The 21,368-nt window shown below is 35.9% G+C and overlaps 1 protein-coding gene across 12 annotated transcripts in view; it reads right to left on the reverse strand.

Moving 5' to 3' along the window:
* The window catches only part of RAPGEF6 (Rap guanine nucleotide exchange factor 6), a 212,071-nt gene that overhangs the window by 97,116 nt on the left and 93,587 nt on the right, over positions 1 to 21,368 (reverse strand). For 11 of the 12 annotated variants that reach the window (XM_031010808.3, XM_055386558.2, XM_031010805.3 and 8 more), the window contains one exon: positions 782 to 913. In XM_031010808.3, the coding sequence (XP_030866668.1) occupies positions 782 to 913 (132 nt within the window). Of the gene's footprint in view, positions 1 to 781; positions 914 to 11,453; positions 19,611 to 21,368 lie in introns of those variants that run through there. The other variant, XM_055386559.2, reaches the window with a different exon arrangement.

The raw sequence follows: 21,368 nt of genomic DNA on the forward strand, positions 1-21,368 counted from the left end.
CCTCTTGTTATTTTATTTAAACTGTTTTATGTTCTATACTCATGATCTCTGACAAAATCAACCACTGGGCTCCACACCCAGGGAACTGCTCCTTACAACTTGCATTAAAGGAGACATCGTAGAAGTTCCACTATCTGGATCCTGAAATACTTATTACCCTGGCTTGAACCTAACTTGGGTTCAATCTCAGCAGGATCATGTGAGGATTCTCTCAGTTTATGGGTCTTCCTAGAACCTTCTCCCCACTATTACAAGGATCACTGAAAAGCTCAGTAGGTTTGAAATTGTTCCTTTTGGGTTTTAGAAAATGGAAAAGTCCATCAATATTCTCACTAATTTGCTATTTAATTCACACTATACTACAATAGAGGCTTTATGGTAGAAAAGCGGCTCTAATTTTCTTCATGACTTCTAACTACAGAAGACATATACAGTCAATTATAACAAAAATCAGCCTTTTTATAAGTTTAAGTTCAGTTATTCCAAGAACTAATTTTTTAACCCAAAACAAGCATTAGATATTAATATGGATTCGCCTGGATAAATGAAAGAGAACACTAGATTCATACTCTGCTGTACCATACTTAATCATTCTCAAAAGACAGATCATGTCTTTAATCATGCTTACAAATTTGACACAGTATATAAAGCTTATTTTTCCAAAGACCTTACGCTTGAATTTCATACTCTAAAAGATATGTTAACCATCTAAGGCACAAGCACAGAGTATCTGGCAAATAAAAAAACCATATACGCAGCACACAAATTCCTAAGGTATTACCTGATAGATATCAGATAAACTGCTGCTTCCAGAGTCACTGGCAATGCTACAACCAGACTGACTAGAAGACACATGAGTCACGTGTGGATGAGGGTTTTCTGTGAGATGCATCTTGGTAAGATCAGCTGGAAGCTGAAAAAAAAATAATTTAAGTTATTCTAAATGTCAAGCTTTACCTTTTTAAGCGGTTTTGACATGTTAACTTCAACAAATTTTTATGTACATTACTGTGCCATCTCATTTTTAACCCAAGTTCTCTACTTTCAGCAAAAAGATCTTTTGAAATAAGAACCATATGGTACTCTCTGAAACTATTACACAATCCTACAATGGTAAGCTCACTGAACAGTTTTCAAAAGCCATTACTAATGATATTTCAGAGGAAAAACTTGGCCCTTCTATCCTCCCAAATAATCAGACCTGTCCATTTAAGGGTAGGAATGTTACCCTTTAAACACACACACACACACACACACACACACACACACACTCTCACACACACTCACTCTCTCTCCCTCCCTCCCTCCCTCCTAATAAAAAATGGTGACTGATACAAGAATAAAACAGCAATATCTTGGAATCAAGTTCAGCTACTGGCAGCAAGACTTAAGACCAGTAACAAGTTGATTACATTAAATATTCCAAAAATTCTGTGAGCATCTTTACACTTAATATTGAATTAGCTTCTAGTTGGCCCCTGAGAGATTTCTTAGTAATCAACATGATTTAATGAATGTCTGTACTAGGCGCAGGTATACAAGAAACACAAAAAGTAAATGACTCCACCACCTCATCTTTAATATGGTCGCACTCTTACCAGGTATGCAGGCTGTACAATGTATTTCATGCCGTAAAAGAGACATCTCACAAAATACAAGCTACAGAAATTAAGACAATAAACAAACCACTGCATTCCAGAGTAGTAAAAGTTTTGCATAAGAAGTATGCTAATTTATTTTCCAAATGATTTCTCTGCAACTTGCTATTCAGGGCTATCAAAATCAATTTAATTTTTAAAATAGGGTTCCTTATTGCTTTACTAATGAAAAACATTAAAGAAACACACACATAGTGTATATTAAATGTATTCTGAGGGAATGACTGAGTCTGAATTATGTTATCTCAAGAGGAGTTAATGTAATTATAAAAATTACACATAAAGTACATCACGAACTTCCCCTGCTGATAATGGTATGTTAGATAATTCAGATGAATCCTAGTACTAAGACAAACAGAAAACCTGAAATACATACATACATACACACACACAGTATCTGGCCTCTGACGTTACTTTTTCTCCTAAGAATATTTTCTGATTCCTAAAGAAAAGGCTAAAAGGCCAAGAAGTACCTGTGACAGCCACTGGCTAAAGGGACAAAAGTTAAATTCCAAGGCCTAGGATGGAAGGGCCATCTTTGCATTGGGACCCTGGAGAGTAAATTAGACTCTAGAGTAAATGTCACCCAAAAGTAAACTGTTGCTAATTTTAGAAAGACCTCAATTCCTGATGCTAAAATAAGGTTATACAGGATTACTAGCATTTCCAATCAACTGTTGGAAGCAAACACAAATCCTCACTATAGGAAGAAAGTCATCCTAGGTCTCAATTAAAAAAACTTTTTTTCGCATATACAACATCCATTGCTCAGCCAAATAAAACCAGGCACATATGACGAGACAGGATGGCACTGATAAAAAGTATGGAATAAACTCCAGAAATTAACAAAGAAGTTTCAAATAATAGGGTTAGCAGACACAGTCTCTAAAATAACTGTCTTTAATATATACCAGGGGTTGGCAAACATCTTCGTTAAGAGCCAAAGAATATATATTTTAGGTTTCACAGGCCACATACAGTTTCTGTTGTATGCTTTTTTTTTTTTTTTTTACATCTTTTTAACAACTCCTTAAAAATGTAAAAATCATTCTTAGCTCACAGGTCATATAGCTCACTGGTCAGAATTGGTCCAGTTAGTGATCTATCATATATAGAGAGAAAAATACAAGACTAACAATATCAGCAAAGAAAGAAAAATAATTAAATGAAAAATCTAGAACTAAAATATACAATTATGGAAATTAAAAAGCCAACAAGTGGGCTTAATTAAAGATTTGACAGAGCTAAGAAGAGAATTTGAAAAGTAAAGACTAGTCTGAAAAATATCCAGAATGAAGCATGGAGAGGAAAAAAGGTGAAGGTGGGAGAGAAGGGGTAAGAGCCACAGGAGATTCAGTGAGAGAATGTGACATCTGAAAAACCAGAGTCTGAGAGGAGCGAGTACACAGAAGCAAGATGATGGCTAAGCATTTTCCAAAAGTGACAAAAGACCTAAAGTCACAGATCAAGGAGGTTTAAAAACTCCCAGCAAGATAAACAAACAAACAAAAAAACCCACCCCAAAACAAACAAACAATCCCCCCATACCTATGCACACCAGGGTACATGTGGCAGGGGGTGAGGTGGAGTATCAAGAGAAAAGTTTTAAAGTAGCCAGGAAAAGAAAACAGAGTGATTAGATTACTTTGGCAGAAGCAATTAAACTGACAGCTGGCTTCTCAACATAAATTCTGGAAGCCAGAAGACAATTGAGTGATATCTCCAAGAGCTAAAATTCTATACCTAGCAAAAACAGTCCTCAAAAAAGGGAAAAAATAATTTTCAAATAAAGAAAACTGAAGGAAATAATTCCTTAGCAGTCCTACAATGAATAAAATTCACCGGGAGAAGAAAAATGACTCCAGATGGAAGCTTTCAGGCACAAGAAAGAAGAAAAACCAACAAAAATGGGAAATGTGTGGGTAAATCAACATGAATGCTGACTATATAAAACAGTAACATTAATATCCCATGAAGTTTAAAATACAGTAATTAAAATACAACTACAGAATGTAAGTCTGGAGAAGGGTAAATGAAGCTATTAGAGTGCTCTCAGTTCCTTGCACTGTCCATGAAGCTGTAGTAGCAGACTTGATAGGTGAAGAATGTGTGTTGTAATTTCTGATTTAAGAAAAGCATCGTAAAAAAGTGTCTAACTATCAAGCTAACAGACGGGAAAATATTAAATAATCAAAGAATGGAAAAATAAAGACCATGCAAACACAACCAAAAGAAAGCTGATATAGCTTAAAGTACGCTTGGTGCAAAAGCATTAGTAGAGCCAAAATGTGACATTTCATAAGTATATGAGGTGATGGATATATACAGATAGATGGGAGAGGGAGAGGGAGAGGGGGAGAGAGAGGGAGAGGGGGAGAGAGAGATTGAGAGAGAGAGAGAGAGAGAGAGAGACTTGCTGTGTCACCTACGCTGGAGTGCAGTGGTGCAATCTCGGCTCACTGCAACCTCTGCCTCCCGGGTTTGAGTGTTCCTTTTGCCTCAGCCTCCTGAATAGCTGGGATTACAGATGTATACCACCATGCCCAGCTAATTTTTGTATTTTTAGTACAGAAGGGGTTTCACCACACTGGCCAGGCTGGTCTCCAGCTCTTGACCTCATGTAATCTGCCTGCCTCAGCCTCCCAAAGTGCTGGGATTACAGGCGTAAGCCACCTTGCCTGGCCAAGGTGATGGATATATTAATTACCTTGATTTGTTTCACAATGTGAACATGTATCAAAACATCACACTGTACCGCATAAATACATGCAATTATTATTTGTGAATTACAAATAAATTAAAATTTAAAAAATGTATAAGGCAAAAATGTCATCTACAATTATGCCATAAATTTTTAATACAGATCTCAGTAGCAGTCTGAATAAGCAAAATACACAAAAACAGAACAAGTAAAGATATAAAAGATATGAACATAATTAACAAACGACCTAAAGAGTACAGACATAGAATAACAGAACCAAAAACTCCAGAACGCATTTTCTTTTAGGGCACATATAAAAACATTTGTAAAAATTTACAATTAAGGCAAGTCTCAACAAATTACAAAAGACTGAAACCAGGGAATATTCAGCAATAACACTGCAAATAAGGTAGAAATACATAACAAAAAGATAAATAGAAAACTATCATGTTAGAAAATTGTAAACAATCCTCTATTGAAATAGCCCATAAATCCATGAAGTCACATTGGAAATTAGAAAATATTAAAACAGAAAATTAAGATGCTATATATGAAAACCTGTGGGATAAGTTAAAGTCATGCTTAGAGGCCATTTATAGCTCTAATATGTATATCAGAAAAGGCAGCAAAAAATTTAACAAACTCATAATTGCTTACAATACAGAATATTGATGAGGGTATGATACAGTTCAAAGACCTTCCTCCCACTTAGTTTCTATCATTTAGATATGAAAAAAAAAACCTCATCTGGGAATGAAGTAGTTGGAAAGGCAAACACTGAAAATAGTTTCAAAATGTGTGGTGTTTGGTTGGGGTGTCAGGGGTAGGAGATAGTATATATTGCAAATTCCTACAGAGGTAAGAAGACCAAGGAGAAGAATGTCATTCATAAAAGTAACACAATGAACCAAAGCCAGAAGTCTCCCAAGTGGCTTCATAGTACTGACAATGTACTGAACAATCTTCACCCTCACTAAACCCTAAAAAGGAAGTGTTATTATTATCTCTATTTTACTGATGAGGAAACAGAGGAAGTACAATTAAGCAACTTATCCCAGATCATACACTCAAGTAAGCAGTAGAGTTGGGAATCAAACCCAGGTCCGACTCTAGCATTTTTCTGTTACATTCTACTTTGTGCCAGGAACTCTGCTGACGACATAAAAATGAAAACATATGGGCCCTGCCTTCAAGGAGCTCAGTCTAATACTGGACAGTGGAGACAGATTTATAAGCAAATAGCATCTGCTTTCTACTTCATGAAGAAAACTTCATACAGGAATTCCCTCAACCTCCTTACACAATGGGAATAATGATGCTGACTGCAGTTAACATTTGAGTGCCCACTATTTGTACCAAACATACACTTCTACATGCCTTTCACATAATTATCTAACCTAACATTCAAACAACAAGATGAGGTAATACTATGATTATATCCAGTTAATAGAGTAGGAAACCTAATCTTAGAGATGTTATAAAGGTTTCCCAGGGTCACATGGCTAGGAAACTGGGGTCCTGGGATCTGAAACCCAGGCAGCCTGACTAAATCCATTACTCTTTCCTACTAAGTTGTTTCCTGATACTTGGTTGGGAGTTCACAACACCCAATAGTTTATCTTTTCTTTGTATCAAATGAAGCAAAAAGGAAAGGCTTTTCCTCCAAGAGAAGTTCTTGGTTCCCTAAATCTTCTCCACTATCTCTCAGCTTACCTGCCCTTTCTCTTTCTCTTCCTGATCTACCTGGACTCAACAGCTGATCTTTCATCAGCAAACTCAATTCATTTACCCCATTGTCCTTCCAGCCCACCAGGTCTGGCAAAACTTCCCATTTTCCACAGTATCCTTCATCCATTTCCTATATCTGAACTTCTGTGCTCTGCTGGAGATCACATGTCCACAAGGCCTACTGTTAGTTTTATTTGAAGCAGCAAGAAAGTTTTTTAGCTAACAACTTGAATACAGACATTATGAAGTTACAAAGTCTGCTGAATACTTTGTATATATAGAGGGGGGTGGGGAAAGAGAGGTATTGAGAAAAGGCTAGAGGTAGAATATAATCAGCAATGCCAAGCTAGGCATTTTGAATTTGGTTCCTATAGACAATATAGAGCTACTATAGGTTTCTGGGAAGGGCAGTGATATAAGAGCTACTATATTTCTCAGTTAGACTAGATTTTGTTACAACAATAGGGGGCCCTCAGATCACTAAGGCTTACCCTGGTGAAGTGTACAGGCAACTTTTGGGGCAACTGCCTTAGTATACAGAGACTCAGATATCCAAACTGTTTAGGTATTTTCGGCTCTGCCATCTCAACATAAGGCCACTTAGGTCACAACAGCAGGAAAAAAACAAAACAACAACAACAACAACAACAACAACAAACAGCTGGAAGAGAATGTTAACCTTGCAAGTAATCAGGGAAATAAAAACTAAAACAAATACTTTTTCCCCATCAAATTGGCAAAAAACAAGTATGATAATACAAAATGCAGGAAAAACTATGGAGGAAAACAATATTCTCATAAACTGCTAATGGGAGTATGAACTGGTATAACCATTTTGGACAACAATTTGAGGAGTAGCCACTTTGGGGAGCAAATGTAAGGCTACATTTAAAACGTATATACCTTATGACTCAATATTCCTCTTAGGGTACCTACTGTTAAGATCACTCTGGAAGCACAGAAGGTGAAATAGAAGAAAATGATACACACAAGAGATAGGAGACACTAGGTGAAGCACAAGACAATGGAGGCCTTACAAAATTAAAAGTAAGCCACCAGAATTATAAGATAGCTTCTAGGGGCCAGGCGTGATGGTTCACGCCTGTAATCCCAGCACTTTGGGAGGCCGAGGCGGGCGGATCACAAGGTCAGGAGATCGAGACCATCCTGGCTAACACGGTGAAACCCTGTCTCTACTAAAAATACAAAAAATTAGCCGGGCATGGTGGCGGGTGCCTGTAGTCCCAGCTACTCGGGAGGCTGAGGCAGGAGAATGGCACGAACCTGGGAGGCGGAGCTTGCAGTGAGCCGAAACTGCGCCACTTCACTCCAGCCTGGGCGACAGAGCAAGACTCCGTGTCAAAAAATAATAATAATTATTATTATATATAATTATATATAATATATAATATAAATTTATTATATATAAATTTATATATAAATATATAAATATATTATATATAATATATATTTTATATAACATATATAAAATATATATTATATAATATATACAATATATAATATAAAAATATATATTACATATAAATTTATATATTATAATATATATATTATATATATAAATAAAATAAAATAATATATTTATATTATATATATATACACATATATATATATGGCAGTATGGAACCTGTTTTATGGAATTTACCATTTCCCAAAAGCCCCAAAGGAGAACCTTGGGTATATACACCAAGAGATCACAGCACTGTGCCTGAGGTATGTGAAACTACAAGAGAAACATGGAACATTCCTAACTCATTATTTTTACCAAAAGTTGAGAGTTGGAAGGATGTTTCTAAATGATGTAACTAATAAGTATTAAAAAGTTTTTCAATTCTAAGACAAAGTATTCTCCCCACTTTAATATTTTTGAAACCACAGAGAAGCTTTCAATCAATATTCATTTTTTAATGGTGAGTTTACTAAAAGTAAATTACTATAATTTAGGAGAAAATCAGTATAAGAATGCTTGGCAAGTCTGAGAACAGGCAAGGAAATCAGGGCAGTAACAGTGAATGAGGAGGAGTGTAGTAGGAGGTAAGTGGAGGAGGGAGCATAAACTGTTTGGTAGGTCATGGTGAGGACTTGGACTTTGAAGAAAGTCTGTCAAGGAGGAAGTGATCAGCTGTGTCAAGTGCTGCAGATAGGTACAGTAAGATAAGGGCAAAGAAATGACCTGCAGCTTTAGCTGTGGATAAATCAATCAGTGACCAGTGACTGGAGGAGCACCTCAAAGAAGGAAATAGAACCCAAAGTGGTAATGCTTCCTCCACCCAGTAAACAGTCACCTCAAACAAGCAACTCTAACAGATCAGGAAGATGAGCTCCCAACTAAGAACCACTTAAGTCAACCTCCTGAAAGAAACCCAAAAAACTCAATTTGATTTCTCTCCAGAGAGACTAGGGGAAAAAAAAAAAAAAAAGAGTTGCAATGAAAAAACAACAACAGGCAGGGCACTGTGGCTCATGCCTGTAATCCCAGCACTTTGGGAGGCTGAGGTGGGTGGATCATTTGAGGTCAGGAGTTTAAGACCAGCCTGGCCAACATGGTGAAACTCCACCTCCACTAAAAACACAAAAATTAGCCCGGCATGGTGGCAGATGCCTGTAGTCTCAGCTACTCAGGAGGCTGAAACAGGAGACTCGCTTTGACCCGGGAGGTGGAGGTTGCAGTGAGCGGAGATTGCACCACTGTACTCCAGCCTGGGCGACAGAGCGAGACTCTGTCAAAAAAAAAAATAATAATAATCTCACAACTGAAGACGAAAGAGAATTTTCAGCTTGAGAGACTACTACTCCAAAAGTGTCAATAGGGGAACAAAACATTAGGCAATCCAGGGCAAAACTTCATGGCATCAAGTATTAAAAAACATAAATAAAACAAAGGCTGGACACAATAGCTCATGCCTGTAATCCCAGCACTTTGGGAGGCCAAGGCATGAGGATTGCTTGAGTCCAGGAGTTTGAGACCAGCTTGGGCAAGATGGAGAGACCTTGTCTCTACAAAAAAATTAGAAAATTGGCCAGGGATGTGGTGTGCATCTGTGGTCCCAGCTGTGTGGGAGGATCCCTTGAGCCCAGGAGTTCAAGGCTGCAGTGAGCCATGATTACACCACTGCACTCCAGCCTGGGCAACAGAGCAGGGCCTTGTCTCTCTCTTTTTATTTTTATTTTTTTGAGACAGGGTCTCACCCTGTCCACCCAGACTAGAGTGTAGTGTCACGATTTCAGCTCACTGCAACCTCTGTCTCCCGGATTCAAGCGATTCTCCCACCTCAACCTCCCGAGTAGCTGGGACTACAGATATGTGGCACCACACCTGGCTAATTTTTATATTTTTAATAGACACGGGGTTTCACCATGTTGGCCAAGCTTGAGGACCACGTCTCTTAAAAAAAAAAAAAAAAGTAAAATAACAAAAACATAACTAACTACTAATAAAAGTAATTAACAAAGGAAAAAAAAATATGAGCTCAGACTTCTCATCAGCAACACTGGAGGCCAGAAGACAGTGTAGTGACTTTTTCAAACTGCTAAAGAAAAAAGACTTTGAATTTATTATTTTATATTGAACTAAACAATTATCTTAAGAGTAAATATAAAGGAAGGCATTTATGATTCATTCTTCCCCAACCCCCAGTAGAACCATGCTAATACGACTATTTTAGCAAGAAAATTAATGAATTCAGAAGTAGTAAAATGCAAGTACATAGTAGCATAGGCAAAAATACATGAACAAAAATAAAACCAGTAAAATGTACTGGAAAATGAAAAGAAGTATAACAAAATTCTAAGTTTTTTGTGTTTAATTGCAATCCAGAGTCAAAATTTCATCAACAGTAACATGAGGGAAGGGGGATGGAGACATGTACTCTTACAAATACTTGATTTACGCAGTAGAGTACCAATCCAGAATCCTGCTCATATAATGTTTGCTGGCATTTCATGAAACCTTAGAAGCTGATTTTGAAATTTTGACTCTTCCATATTTGTTAAATCTGGGATCAAAAGTTGGCTATCAGCATTCCAAAGGCTATTTTATTTTGCTGGTTACCTTAAAAAACAACCCCTATATCTCATTCTTAATTTTCTTTAAAGTTTTTTTTACATAGTCTCACTCACTTCCTTTCTACAAGTGGTTTAAACCTTTGTAGTATAGTGCAGCTATCAAGCATCAGCAATGCTTGGGCCATATAGGTGTCATTTTCACTAAAAAGGCCATTTAAGCCTTAGCCAGATAATAGCACAAATACATTGTGTACCTAGGCTTCTTTTCATCTATTTACATTTCAATCAGCTGTTTGCCAAATGGACAGTGAATTTAAATGTCTTTCCAGAAGCTGCCTTTAAGAAAGACATGCAGTGAGCTAGGCCAGATAAAACAGAAAAACACCATGATGCTACCATAGGATTTCTTCCTTAGTCACCATCAACAGGACAACCTTGAAACAAAGACATGATTTCAGACCATATTAAGAAGTGCCTCTATTGTGCCTGTCTGTATGCAAGAGAACCATAAAAAATCTTAATAAATGTTACAATTTAAATGTTTTGAAAAAACACTGTTTTATAATACATACATGAGACAGGAAAGATAACTTGAATGGCATCAAATTACAGACTATATAAATAGCCACTGTGTATAATAAAACTCACTGAATTAGAGTATATATTTTCCTACAACCTAGCCTGGAAGGTTGTATAGCACTTTGCTTTTTTGTGAGTTATTTATTATGTTTATTTAAAAATGACAAGTATGATAGATGACCTTAAATAGTCTCCAGCTGCTAATGGTTTACTATCTTGAAAATATTTAGAATCATTATTTAAATATTTTCATATAATTGATTTTCATGAGTATTTTCTTCATATTATTTCACTGCTCAAGAATTATCAACTAATCTTTGTAAAATAGCACAATTCAATTGTAAAATAGCACAATCCAATCATAATTTATCTGACATCATATTAATGAAAAATGTCATATAATCTGGCAATTAGACTAACATACCTAAATATATCAACCATTTAAGAAAATGAAGCAAGTTAGAGTATGATCACTGATAAGTACAGCAATAGCCATAATCAAAAAACAATTCAGTCTGAAGAGAGTACATCTCAAATGCACTGCATTTTAAGTCTACAGATTTAAAACGCACCTTTCAAATCTCTTAGAGGTCACGTTAGAATGTTTTAGATATTTAAATTTAAAAAAAAAGGCAATGAGAAAGACTACTTTGTAGTTCTTATTTTTAAAGTTTAGAAAATAGCGCAATAAAGCTCATTTACAATTCAAAATAAAATTTAATAACTGGATTAAATCAACTGCTAAGAAAATAACAATTACTTACTTTGGAGGCCCATGGCTGAAGACAATTGGCATAACAGCGAACAAGAAAAGCCATTTCCTAGGCTGGAAAGGGTAGTTTCCTTTTCAAACCAGAGCTACAGTGATGAGTACGGTGATAAAATTCTGTTAAGTTTCTTCTTACAAATCATACACCACTGCAGTGTTTATATAAAGGCAGCCTCTCCAAACCCCTTTTAAAACTGAAATCAGGAGCTTTCAGTAAAGTATTGTTCTAAATTAAAACGTTCACTTTAACAAGCAAATCACAGTAAATGAAGATGTTTACAATTCTGGCTCAGAATATACAGACATATACATGCGGCCTCAGGCACCTGGCACAGACATGCAGAGTGGTAGCACAACAGTTAATACAGTATCAGTCAAAGCAAATCACGCAACATGCACCAAATCTGTGTTCCTGGATTCCGTGAAACCTTTCCTCTCTGTAATATAGCTTTGTCTTTTCTTCAACTTATTTCATTCTGTAGAACAAGCACTGCAGTGATTCTTCTGCATCAAAAGCAAACATTGTATCCTGAAGATTAAAGTTTCTTCTTTATATTCTTAACCACCAGAGGTTTAAAAAAAAAAAAAAAAAACGTTGAGCAAATGGCAGTTAGATGATATATGCTGTAACAGGTTTGTCCTGTAGAATGTCTAAGAATCTCCAAAACTGTAATTATTTTCTCTATTCACATGCACTGTTTACAGCTCTGCAGCACTGTTTCTTATTCTAATGTATCAGTAAAACAGCACTGTTGATTTAAGTCTAGCTTTTCTGGTTAAACATTTTTATATAATATGGTACAAAACCATTATATCTTCTGCTAAAGCAAGACTGAATGTTAGTGTCTTAATTCCTACTGTCCTTGCCTGTTTCAAAGCAGCTCCCTAAGGAGAAGCTCCTATTGATTCTATGCTCTGCAGTAAGATGAAATATCTAATAAGAAGGAAAGAGAGTGGGAGGAGAATAGAGCTAAAAGGATGACATCACCTGTACAGAAAGCCTCCAGAAACTGCATTAGATCAATTGGCTACTGTATCTGCAGATGTAGCCCGAAGAGCAATTTATTGAAAACATACATACACACACACACACACACACACACACACACACCATCCTCCTTTCCATGAGACACGTCAGCAAGCTAAATTCTTTAAGAAAAAAATTGGCTTGAGAACCCTTTCTACTTCACAGTTTTAAAAATCCATTTTGATTTTTAATTCTGTACATTGATACACAGCTATATTTGGGAAGCCATATTTCCTATTATTATTCAAATGTAATACAGTATTGTCCTCCCAAGGTAAAATTATAAGCTCTGATAAGATACCATTGCATTCCAAATAAACAAAGCAGCCTAGGTTCTCAGATGTCACATGTATTTGTTAACAAGGGGTTTCTGCTTGCAAAATTTGCTATTTATCAAATAACTGTTCTGAAAGATATAACCTTCAGGATCACTCTAAATTAACATTAAGAATATACAAACTAGTACTAAGATTTGTAGGTAGATAGTAAATTTAAATGGAAACAATAGAATTTCATTTTGCAAAGGGAAGCTGGAAAAAAATCAGATGTACACCAATAGTTGCAGCATGCGCCTACTTCTTTGAGAAAGAATAATCTACACAACATGGTACTTTCCTGTAGCCCAATGGCACCTACTTCTTTGAGAAAGAATAATCTACACAACATGGTACTTTCCTGTAGCCCAATGCTGAATTCCTAGAAAAAGACAAGAAGCCAGCAAAACTCACTCAGAAGAAATCAAAGAAAATGATTAAACCTGCTTCCAGAGTGAGTGTGGACTAAAAAAAATTGCCCCATTTTTCTATAGAAATTACAGAAAAAGATTTTAATTTTGCCACACCCTCTTCCATCTGAAACACAATACCACTAGTACCCATCCTTGTTCTTCATGCTTCTGCTACAAGGCACTAGATACTCCAACTAAGCTTGCAATGGTTGCTCCTAGTGGCCAAAGAAAGACAGTTCCCAATAGTAAAATATAGTTAGTTATACCTCCAGGCGGCAAAATTATGAGAAAAACAATCACTGAACAAATCAAAGCAATGTAATTATTTTGCTTTATTTACCTAACACTTTTATTTTGGGGAAAATGGGGTGTGCAACATAAGAGGAGATGTTACCTGGGAGACAGGTCTTTTAACAAAGGACTCCACTGACTGCAGAAGAAATATCTTGTTGTTAAGCACAAAAAAAATAAGTTCTTCAATATCTTTGAGAAAAGTCTGAGTCACTTTCTGAACAACACTATGCTGCCAATCTGAATTACACTGCTACTTATAAAGCTAGAATTTAAGTTAAACTAAGTAAAATTTTGAACAAAGACAAGTTATGCTTTCAAAATATGTAATTATTTAGATTTTCATAAAGCTTTTAAGAATGTTTTTCTGCCAAAATTCCAAAAGACACAATACCAAAATACACAATACCCGCATTTAAATATAAAATTAAATCTCACAAATGCAAACAAGCATGACTAGTTTTCTAAACATAAAACATGCAATATTTATACAGGTTGATTTTCAAGCACCAATGTGTTTTTTTTTTTTTCAGTTTAATTTAACTCAATCATACGTGAGTTGGAATTCCACTTGATACTTAATATTGTACATTAATTAAAATCTAATGTTAATCATTCTTTAAAATAGAAAAATGATAGTAGGTACTTTGTATGTACATGAAGACAAACTTTCACTTAAGATAAAATTTCTAAAAGATGAGTATTTTACACATAAATATCAGTAGCAAGATTCAAGAATACCAAGAATTTCAACACCAGACAGTAATTATATTCATGTATAGTACCAACAGAATATATTATAGCCGAATCAAAAAGCAAAATTTTAATGCACACCTTTCCCCCTTTTTATAAATCATGCTGATCAACACACAAAGAAGGACCTCAAGCTGGGCAAGGGAGACAGCCATCTCTTAGCTGCTTTAAAAAACTGCTGCCCAGTGTGAGAAATGCAATCCACTAGTGCCATATGTTAGACCTACTGTAGTAAACACCAACTCAGTAAAGGAACAAAATTCTCTTTTCCTTTAGTTTGGCTTGTAAGTGAAGATGACATCATCCTTTTCCTTTTCTACCAATCATCTCATAGTATCTTCGATTCCAGGGAACTGTATAGTGAACCTATCATGCTAAATCTCCCTGTGTAACAATACCAAGAAAAGAAACAGGCCAAATTCCATACTCAACACGGGGATCCACCAGCATTCTGAGGAAATAATGACTTCACCTTTTAACTACTGAATGAAGAAATAAACATCCTTTGAAGAGAACAGTAATTTATCAAATAACTAAAATAAATGACTAGGTGAATAACCTATTTTTCACTTGCATCACTTTTAGAATTTTATCACGATCTCATCTCATTATCTTATCAATTCAAATGAATTAAGTGCAGCAAAGGAGAATGTCCTGATTTACCTATTGTCTAGGAATCACTACAGGAAAGCCACTTATGAACACGTTTCTCCTGCATATGAAATGCCATGATGCTAACCCCTATTAATGAAATCTTTAGCTTTAGAAAGGTCTTTTGCACTACTATAAAATAGAGCAATGTATGTTGACTTTGCAAAGATTCAAATCATGACAAAATACTTTTATAAAAGTGTAAATGCCATGTAGTTATTAAAATTTGTTAACTGTGTATATTATTTATAAACAAAAATACAAACTGAAATACTTAAAATCATATTGTTTAGAAAGCCAAAGATAAGGTTCTGATAGTTACTAAACTAACTGTAAACATATCTTTTATGTTAATATGTGACAACACTGAAAAGAAGGACAGAGAAAGGTTACCATAGATGAAGGTAAGCCATAAGAGGATATACATTCTAGGCATTATGAAAAACAAACAAAACTAATGATAACAAAAACTGGATTTATACTAACCCAGGCATTTTATTTACTTATTATATTTTTAAATGGAATTTATTCCCAATCTGCAGTGAAATATTATAATCACAATTTAGAGAAGTCAAACTCCAAAGAAGTCAAAGAACAAAAGAAAAATTCTGTAGTTTTACAAAATAAAGAGGACATTCATTTCTGTATTTTAGTTATATTTGGTTTTTGAAATATAAACTTAAATTGTACTGATTTACATAGCGAAAACACTTTAAGTCTTTTGGAAAATAAATGAATAAATGACTGAAACGATCATAGGTAACATACAAGTCCTTTCAAAGGATCATAACAATCTTTTCCACCCCTTTTCCCCCATGTTTAACATGAACATCTGAAATGCATCTTTGCAGTTATCAGACACAGTTAACTCTAATTACTGGTGCCCCTTAGGACTTCTGCTTTCAAACTGCATACCTATTCCTCAGCCTTCATGAAGGAAGGGAGGCAAGAGTACCAACGCTCTTTTATTCTCTTATAAGAAGCAGTGCGCTTCAGCATACTGTCATATATATCCACTAACTGATCACCCCCATTTTTGTTGAAAATCTGTCACAGCCACCAGCTGGACACACATGCACTATGAAATACGATCCATCCTTAGAGAGTAATAGAGGAAGACAAACCAAGAAGGAGAGAGAAACCATCATCATCAACCAAGGTGATGTAAGCTTCTATAATTAGAATCAGTGAAATTGAAAGAACAATAAAAGGCACCACTATGCTTCTGCTTTCCGTCTACACTGTGTATCAAGCATCTTCATACCTGCACAAAAGGATACATTTTGTATGTAGTTACTCAAGTATATGCAAACCTAAAGTTTCAAACAGCGTATTAATTTTCTTCAAAAAGAGAGTAACATATATAAATGATAAAAAATGAACTCTCATTTAAAACTATCTGTGAATTCCTGGGTTCCTTTATATCCCTTGTTCATAAAGATGACCATTACGTCCCTTCTCTACTTTTAAATACTACATTTTCTAGCACTGTAAAAGCCACATACACAACATAGCACACTTAATAAACACATACCAAATCAAACTAAAAGGCAATAACGGTCAGCATTAATTTGTTTGCTATGTCTGAGTAGTTGTTATTCCCCTTCCAACTGGAACACTGTCATAATCAGTCTTAGACCACTGGTATACATTAATATCTGAGTTGCTTTAAACAATTATCAAAAGCTCCTTCTTTAGCAATTACTCCATAAAATATTTCAAGTATGATAAAAAGTCTTACTAATTCTGGTTCCCTGGGCAAATCTGTCTGAATTAGTGTCACACCATTAAGGGAGGAAGAACTGCCCCAGACAACCAGAGGGGCATGCCCTGCTCTGGTCCTCTCAGTACTCAAGCATTTTATACATAGTGAATAATAAAGACAATTTTAAAATGCCTATTGAGAAGTTACCAATATTCATGTAGAAACTTAAAATAATTTTCATACCTTTAACCCAGTAATTTCTGTAACTCAATCCTAAGGAAATAATCAGAGTCATGTACAGATTTTTCCCTAAAAGTTGTTTGTAATAGGAGAAGAATTGGAAGCCACGTGAGAATACTTCGTTACACTCATACAGCATTATATTAATATTGAAAATAATGTTTTGGAAAAAATTTAACTGCACGAGACACACAAACACAAGGATACATAAACATTCAGCATCATCTAAATTAATTAAAATATTTAAATTAATCAAAAGATATATACAGTCAGCCCTCTGTGTCCATGGGTTCTGTACCTGCAGATTGAAGAAACTGCAGACAGAAAATATTTTGGGAAAATCCCATTAAAAATAACAGCAGAGGCTGGGGGTAGTGGTGATTACATGTGTAATCCCAACAGTTTGGGAGGCCGAGGCAGGCTATTGCTTGAGCCCATGAGTTCAAGACCAACCTGAAAAACATGATGAAACTCCGTCTCTACAAAAAAAACAAAGTTAGCTGGGTGTGGAGGCATGTGCCTATAATCCCAGCTACTCAGGAGGCTAAGGTGAGAGGATCCCTTGAGTTGGGAGGTCAAAGCTGCAATGAGCTGTGATCATTCCATTGCATTCTAGTCTGGTTGACAGCGAGACCGTCTCAAATAAAACCTAAAAAACCAAAAACAAAAAACCACTACAACAATAAAAAAAATTACAAATTTCAGTATAGCAACTATCTACACTGCATTTACACTGTATTAGGTATTATAAGTAATCTAGAAATGATTCAAAATACAGTCATGCATTGCTTTACAACTGGGGTACATTCTGAGAAATGTGTCATTAGGCAATTTCATCCTTGGGCAAACATCACTGAGTGTAGCTACACAAACCTAGACGGTATAGCCTACTATACACCTAGGCTACATGGTATAGCCTATGGTTCCCAGGCTATGAACCTGCTCAGCATGTTACTCTACTGAATAATGCAGGCAACTGTAACACAATGGTAAGTATTTGTGTATCTAAACACAGAAAACGTACAGTAAAAACAGGCAGCAAAATCTGATGTCATTTATGTGGTCTGTCATTACGCAACACATGACTGTATACGGAAGGATGTGCATAGATTACACAAAAATACTACACCATTTTATAAAAGGGACTCAAACATCCTCGAATTTTAGTATCTGCAGGGGGTCCTGAAACCAAGCCCCCATGGATACTGAGGGACCATGGTACATTAAAAAAATTTTAAGTGACAGTAGCTATCTCCAGTTTTGAGGATGACAGCAAATTCATTTCCTTCTTCATACTCTTCTATATATTTTACATTTCTATAATAAGCATTTCTTCACAAAATTAAAACAAAATCTGCTCTAACTTGGCATTTGTCCTAGTTTTAGTTGTATCACTTCTATGCTTTTTGTCTATTTGTGGACTCAATACCTTCTAACTAGGTACAAAAACCTATCAAGAATTCCGTATTATTTCCTAGAAGATAAAGGAGGAGAATTCTCCTAAAGGATGTTAGATACTCGTGAACAAAAACAGAAAGTCTTCTTTTGTTTTTAAGGTAGAAAGAATCACAAAGAACATACACCTGTTCAGAGTGTTGGGGGCTGTAAATAAAGAGAGAAGAGAAGCAATATTGAAAAGCTGAAGATTCTTAGAGGTGGGGATCCAAACTTCTCAGTAGTAGTGTGATCAGCACTCACTGTCTTATATACAAATAAGATTATCAAAGATCCCATTTGCAAACTTCCTGAGTTTAGAAGTAACAAAAGTCTGTTTATTCATTATTTCATTCTGAAAGTAATTATGAAATACCATATTAAAAACACTCAGGATTTATCAAGCCCACAAATACAAAATAAAGTTCACAATGTTAACAAGCTTCTTCATCAAACAGTGACTTTCACTTAAACAGTTCAAATTCTAAATTCTCCTACTGATTGATGCAACAATAGTGCTTACACCTCCTTTAGTTTGACTTGAATAAATATTTAAACTTTTTGTTTACTGGTGCTCCATGAAGAGAACTCAGCAATCACGTTTGTACCAAAGTCCTCTAGTTTCTCATGAGGAGGTGGGGGCATGGACCTATTTCTTACTACAGGAATGGCTTGATGAATAAGACACACATACACACACAAACACACACACTCCATAAAAGCGAAACACACTTGCAATAATACCTTAAGAGGTCACACCCATGGTCAAGTAAAAGCATCCAGCCATTTTTCAGTATATCACCACAAAGGTGGTAAGTGATGTGGTGTCCTAATAATCACCTCTTATTGAGCTGCATTGACAAATGTACATTAACTCTCTAATATGCTCTGAATCTAAACAAAACATGGAGCACTGAAAGAGAATGGAGAACGTGATATAATCAGAGAAGTAGCAATGAGAAAGAACCGCCTGCTACATTAGTAATGTGTGAGCCTAAAATGAAAAAGTAGATTCTAGTGTGTCACATCATCCTACCACCCACTATACAATCCCAGAACAAAAGACTAGATGGAAAGAAAATACATAAAGATGGCTCAGCAAAGGGAATCCCTTCAAATTAAAAACCCCAATCCATAATGCTGCCATGGAAATCATTCTTTCCAGATGTTCTTTTAGGAAGAGCTGGCTGGCTCCATGTCTGTGCAGATGCTATGCTGAAGAAAGAGAGGAAGACTAGCACCTTATTTTGTCCCTGAGAATATAAAAAGCATCCTAGGCAACATAGAGAACAAGAAATAAAAAAAATTATGAGGTAGTCTACTAAGGAACTTGAGATCTAGTTAATAAGACAACAAACATATAACCAACACTCATACAGGCACACTGCTATTTAAAAATACAGCAGCTTGCTGGGTGCAGAAGCCCATGTCTATGATCCCAGTGTTTTGGGAGGCTGCAGTGATTAGACTGCGTGAGCCCAGGAGTTGAGACTAGCCTGGGAAACAGCAAGACACTGTCTCTACAAAAAATAAAAATACTTAGTCAAGTGTGGTGGCACATGCCTGTAGTCCTAGCTACTCAGGAGGCTAAGGCAGGTCGTTAGAGCCCAGGAGTTTGAGCTTATGGTGAACTATGATCGCATAACTGCATTTCACAGCTTGGGCAACAGAGCGAGACCCTGTCTCAAAAGCAACAACGACAAAAATATACAGTAGCAAAAGGAAGGACAAATCAAGGAGAAGGACTATAATTTCTTAACTAAAGTACGCAAACACCAACAAAGTTTTTTAAACCTTTGAACAATGTCCAGATTCATATTTGGCTCAATCACATTTCTATAAAAATGAGCACAAATGAGACCTGATATTCTAGAGAATAAAGTTAAATAAAGGCACACTTGGTGCTTGACCTTGGTGAAACCAAGATGTTTCATGTTTATTGGTCCTGGTTTAATTTTACCATTTAAGTTTACATATGTACCAATATTAAAAATTCAATTCACGGGCTGGGCGTGGTGGCTTATGCCTGTAATTCCAGCACTTTGGGAGGCCAAGATCGCACCATTGCACTCCAGCCCGGGCGACAGTGCGAGACTCCGTCTCAAAAAAAATTCAATTCACTACATTTCAAAATGTTTACCGTTATATGCTATTTAAAATGAAACAATGAACATTATATAAAAAATACAGGCATTTAAAACATTCTTAAATAAACTGTTAATTCCATTTTTTGTTATCTCAGAACACTGCAGAATAATATGGGCACACTTCATGCAAGTACTATCCTATGGGACCAATGAAGAGAAGTGCACTCTATGAACAGGAAATGTCAGGAAAGCCTTCTCTAAAGAGGTCATGGATGAATGGACTCTTGGGAGCTGAACATGACTTTGTCAGAAGAGCATGACAGAAGCCCATTCCGGATAAAAGGAGCAAGTGGCAAGATTCAAAGTGACTCATCAAAGGGTAGAACTATATTAAGTGAAGAAGCCAATAAGAGCCTTCCAGGGAAAGAGAACAGGACCAAAGGTAGGGACCTCCAAACATAATGGGGCCAGAAAGCTGAAAAGATAAACTGGAGCTAAATAAGAAAAGGGTCTTGCTTTGTTGAACAGCTTGGTTTCAAACTCCTGGCTTCAGGTGATTCTTCCATCTTGGCCTCTTAAAGTGCTAGAATTAGGCATGAGCCACTGCATTTGGCCTCAAAACTTTTAAAAATCACACATAGCACTGGGGAAAAGAATGAGTTACATTTCTAACATACGTAATGTATTTAAAAACTAATACATGTGTTACTGGCAAAATATTTTGTATTCATTATGAAATATACACAAAATCCCTAGAAACTTTAAAGGGTAAGATAACAGTATTTTCTTCCCATGTCCTGGAGATTGTTTTGGGCTAAACAAATGGCCTTGCTAACTACTATCAGATAGGCCTACAAGTGATTAATTCCAAAATCAGATTCATCATTTCTTGGCAGACATTCTCCATCTCATTTGATTGGCTTCTAGCTACACATTCTATACAGTAAAGTGACTCATCCAGTGACTTTCATACACATTTTGTAACTACTTTTATC

Source organism: Gorilla gorilla, chromosome 4, assembly GCF_029281585.2.
Source record: "Gorilla gorilla gorilla isolate KB3781 chromosome 4, NHGRI_mGorGor1-v2.1_pri, whole genome shotgun sequence".
In the NCBI taxonomy this organism is placed as follows: Eukaryota; Metazoa; Chordata; class Mammalia; order Primates; family Hominidae; genus Gorilla; species Gorilla gorilla.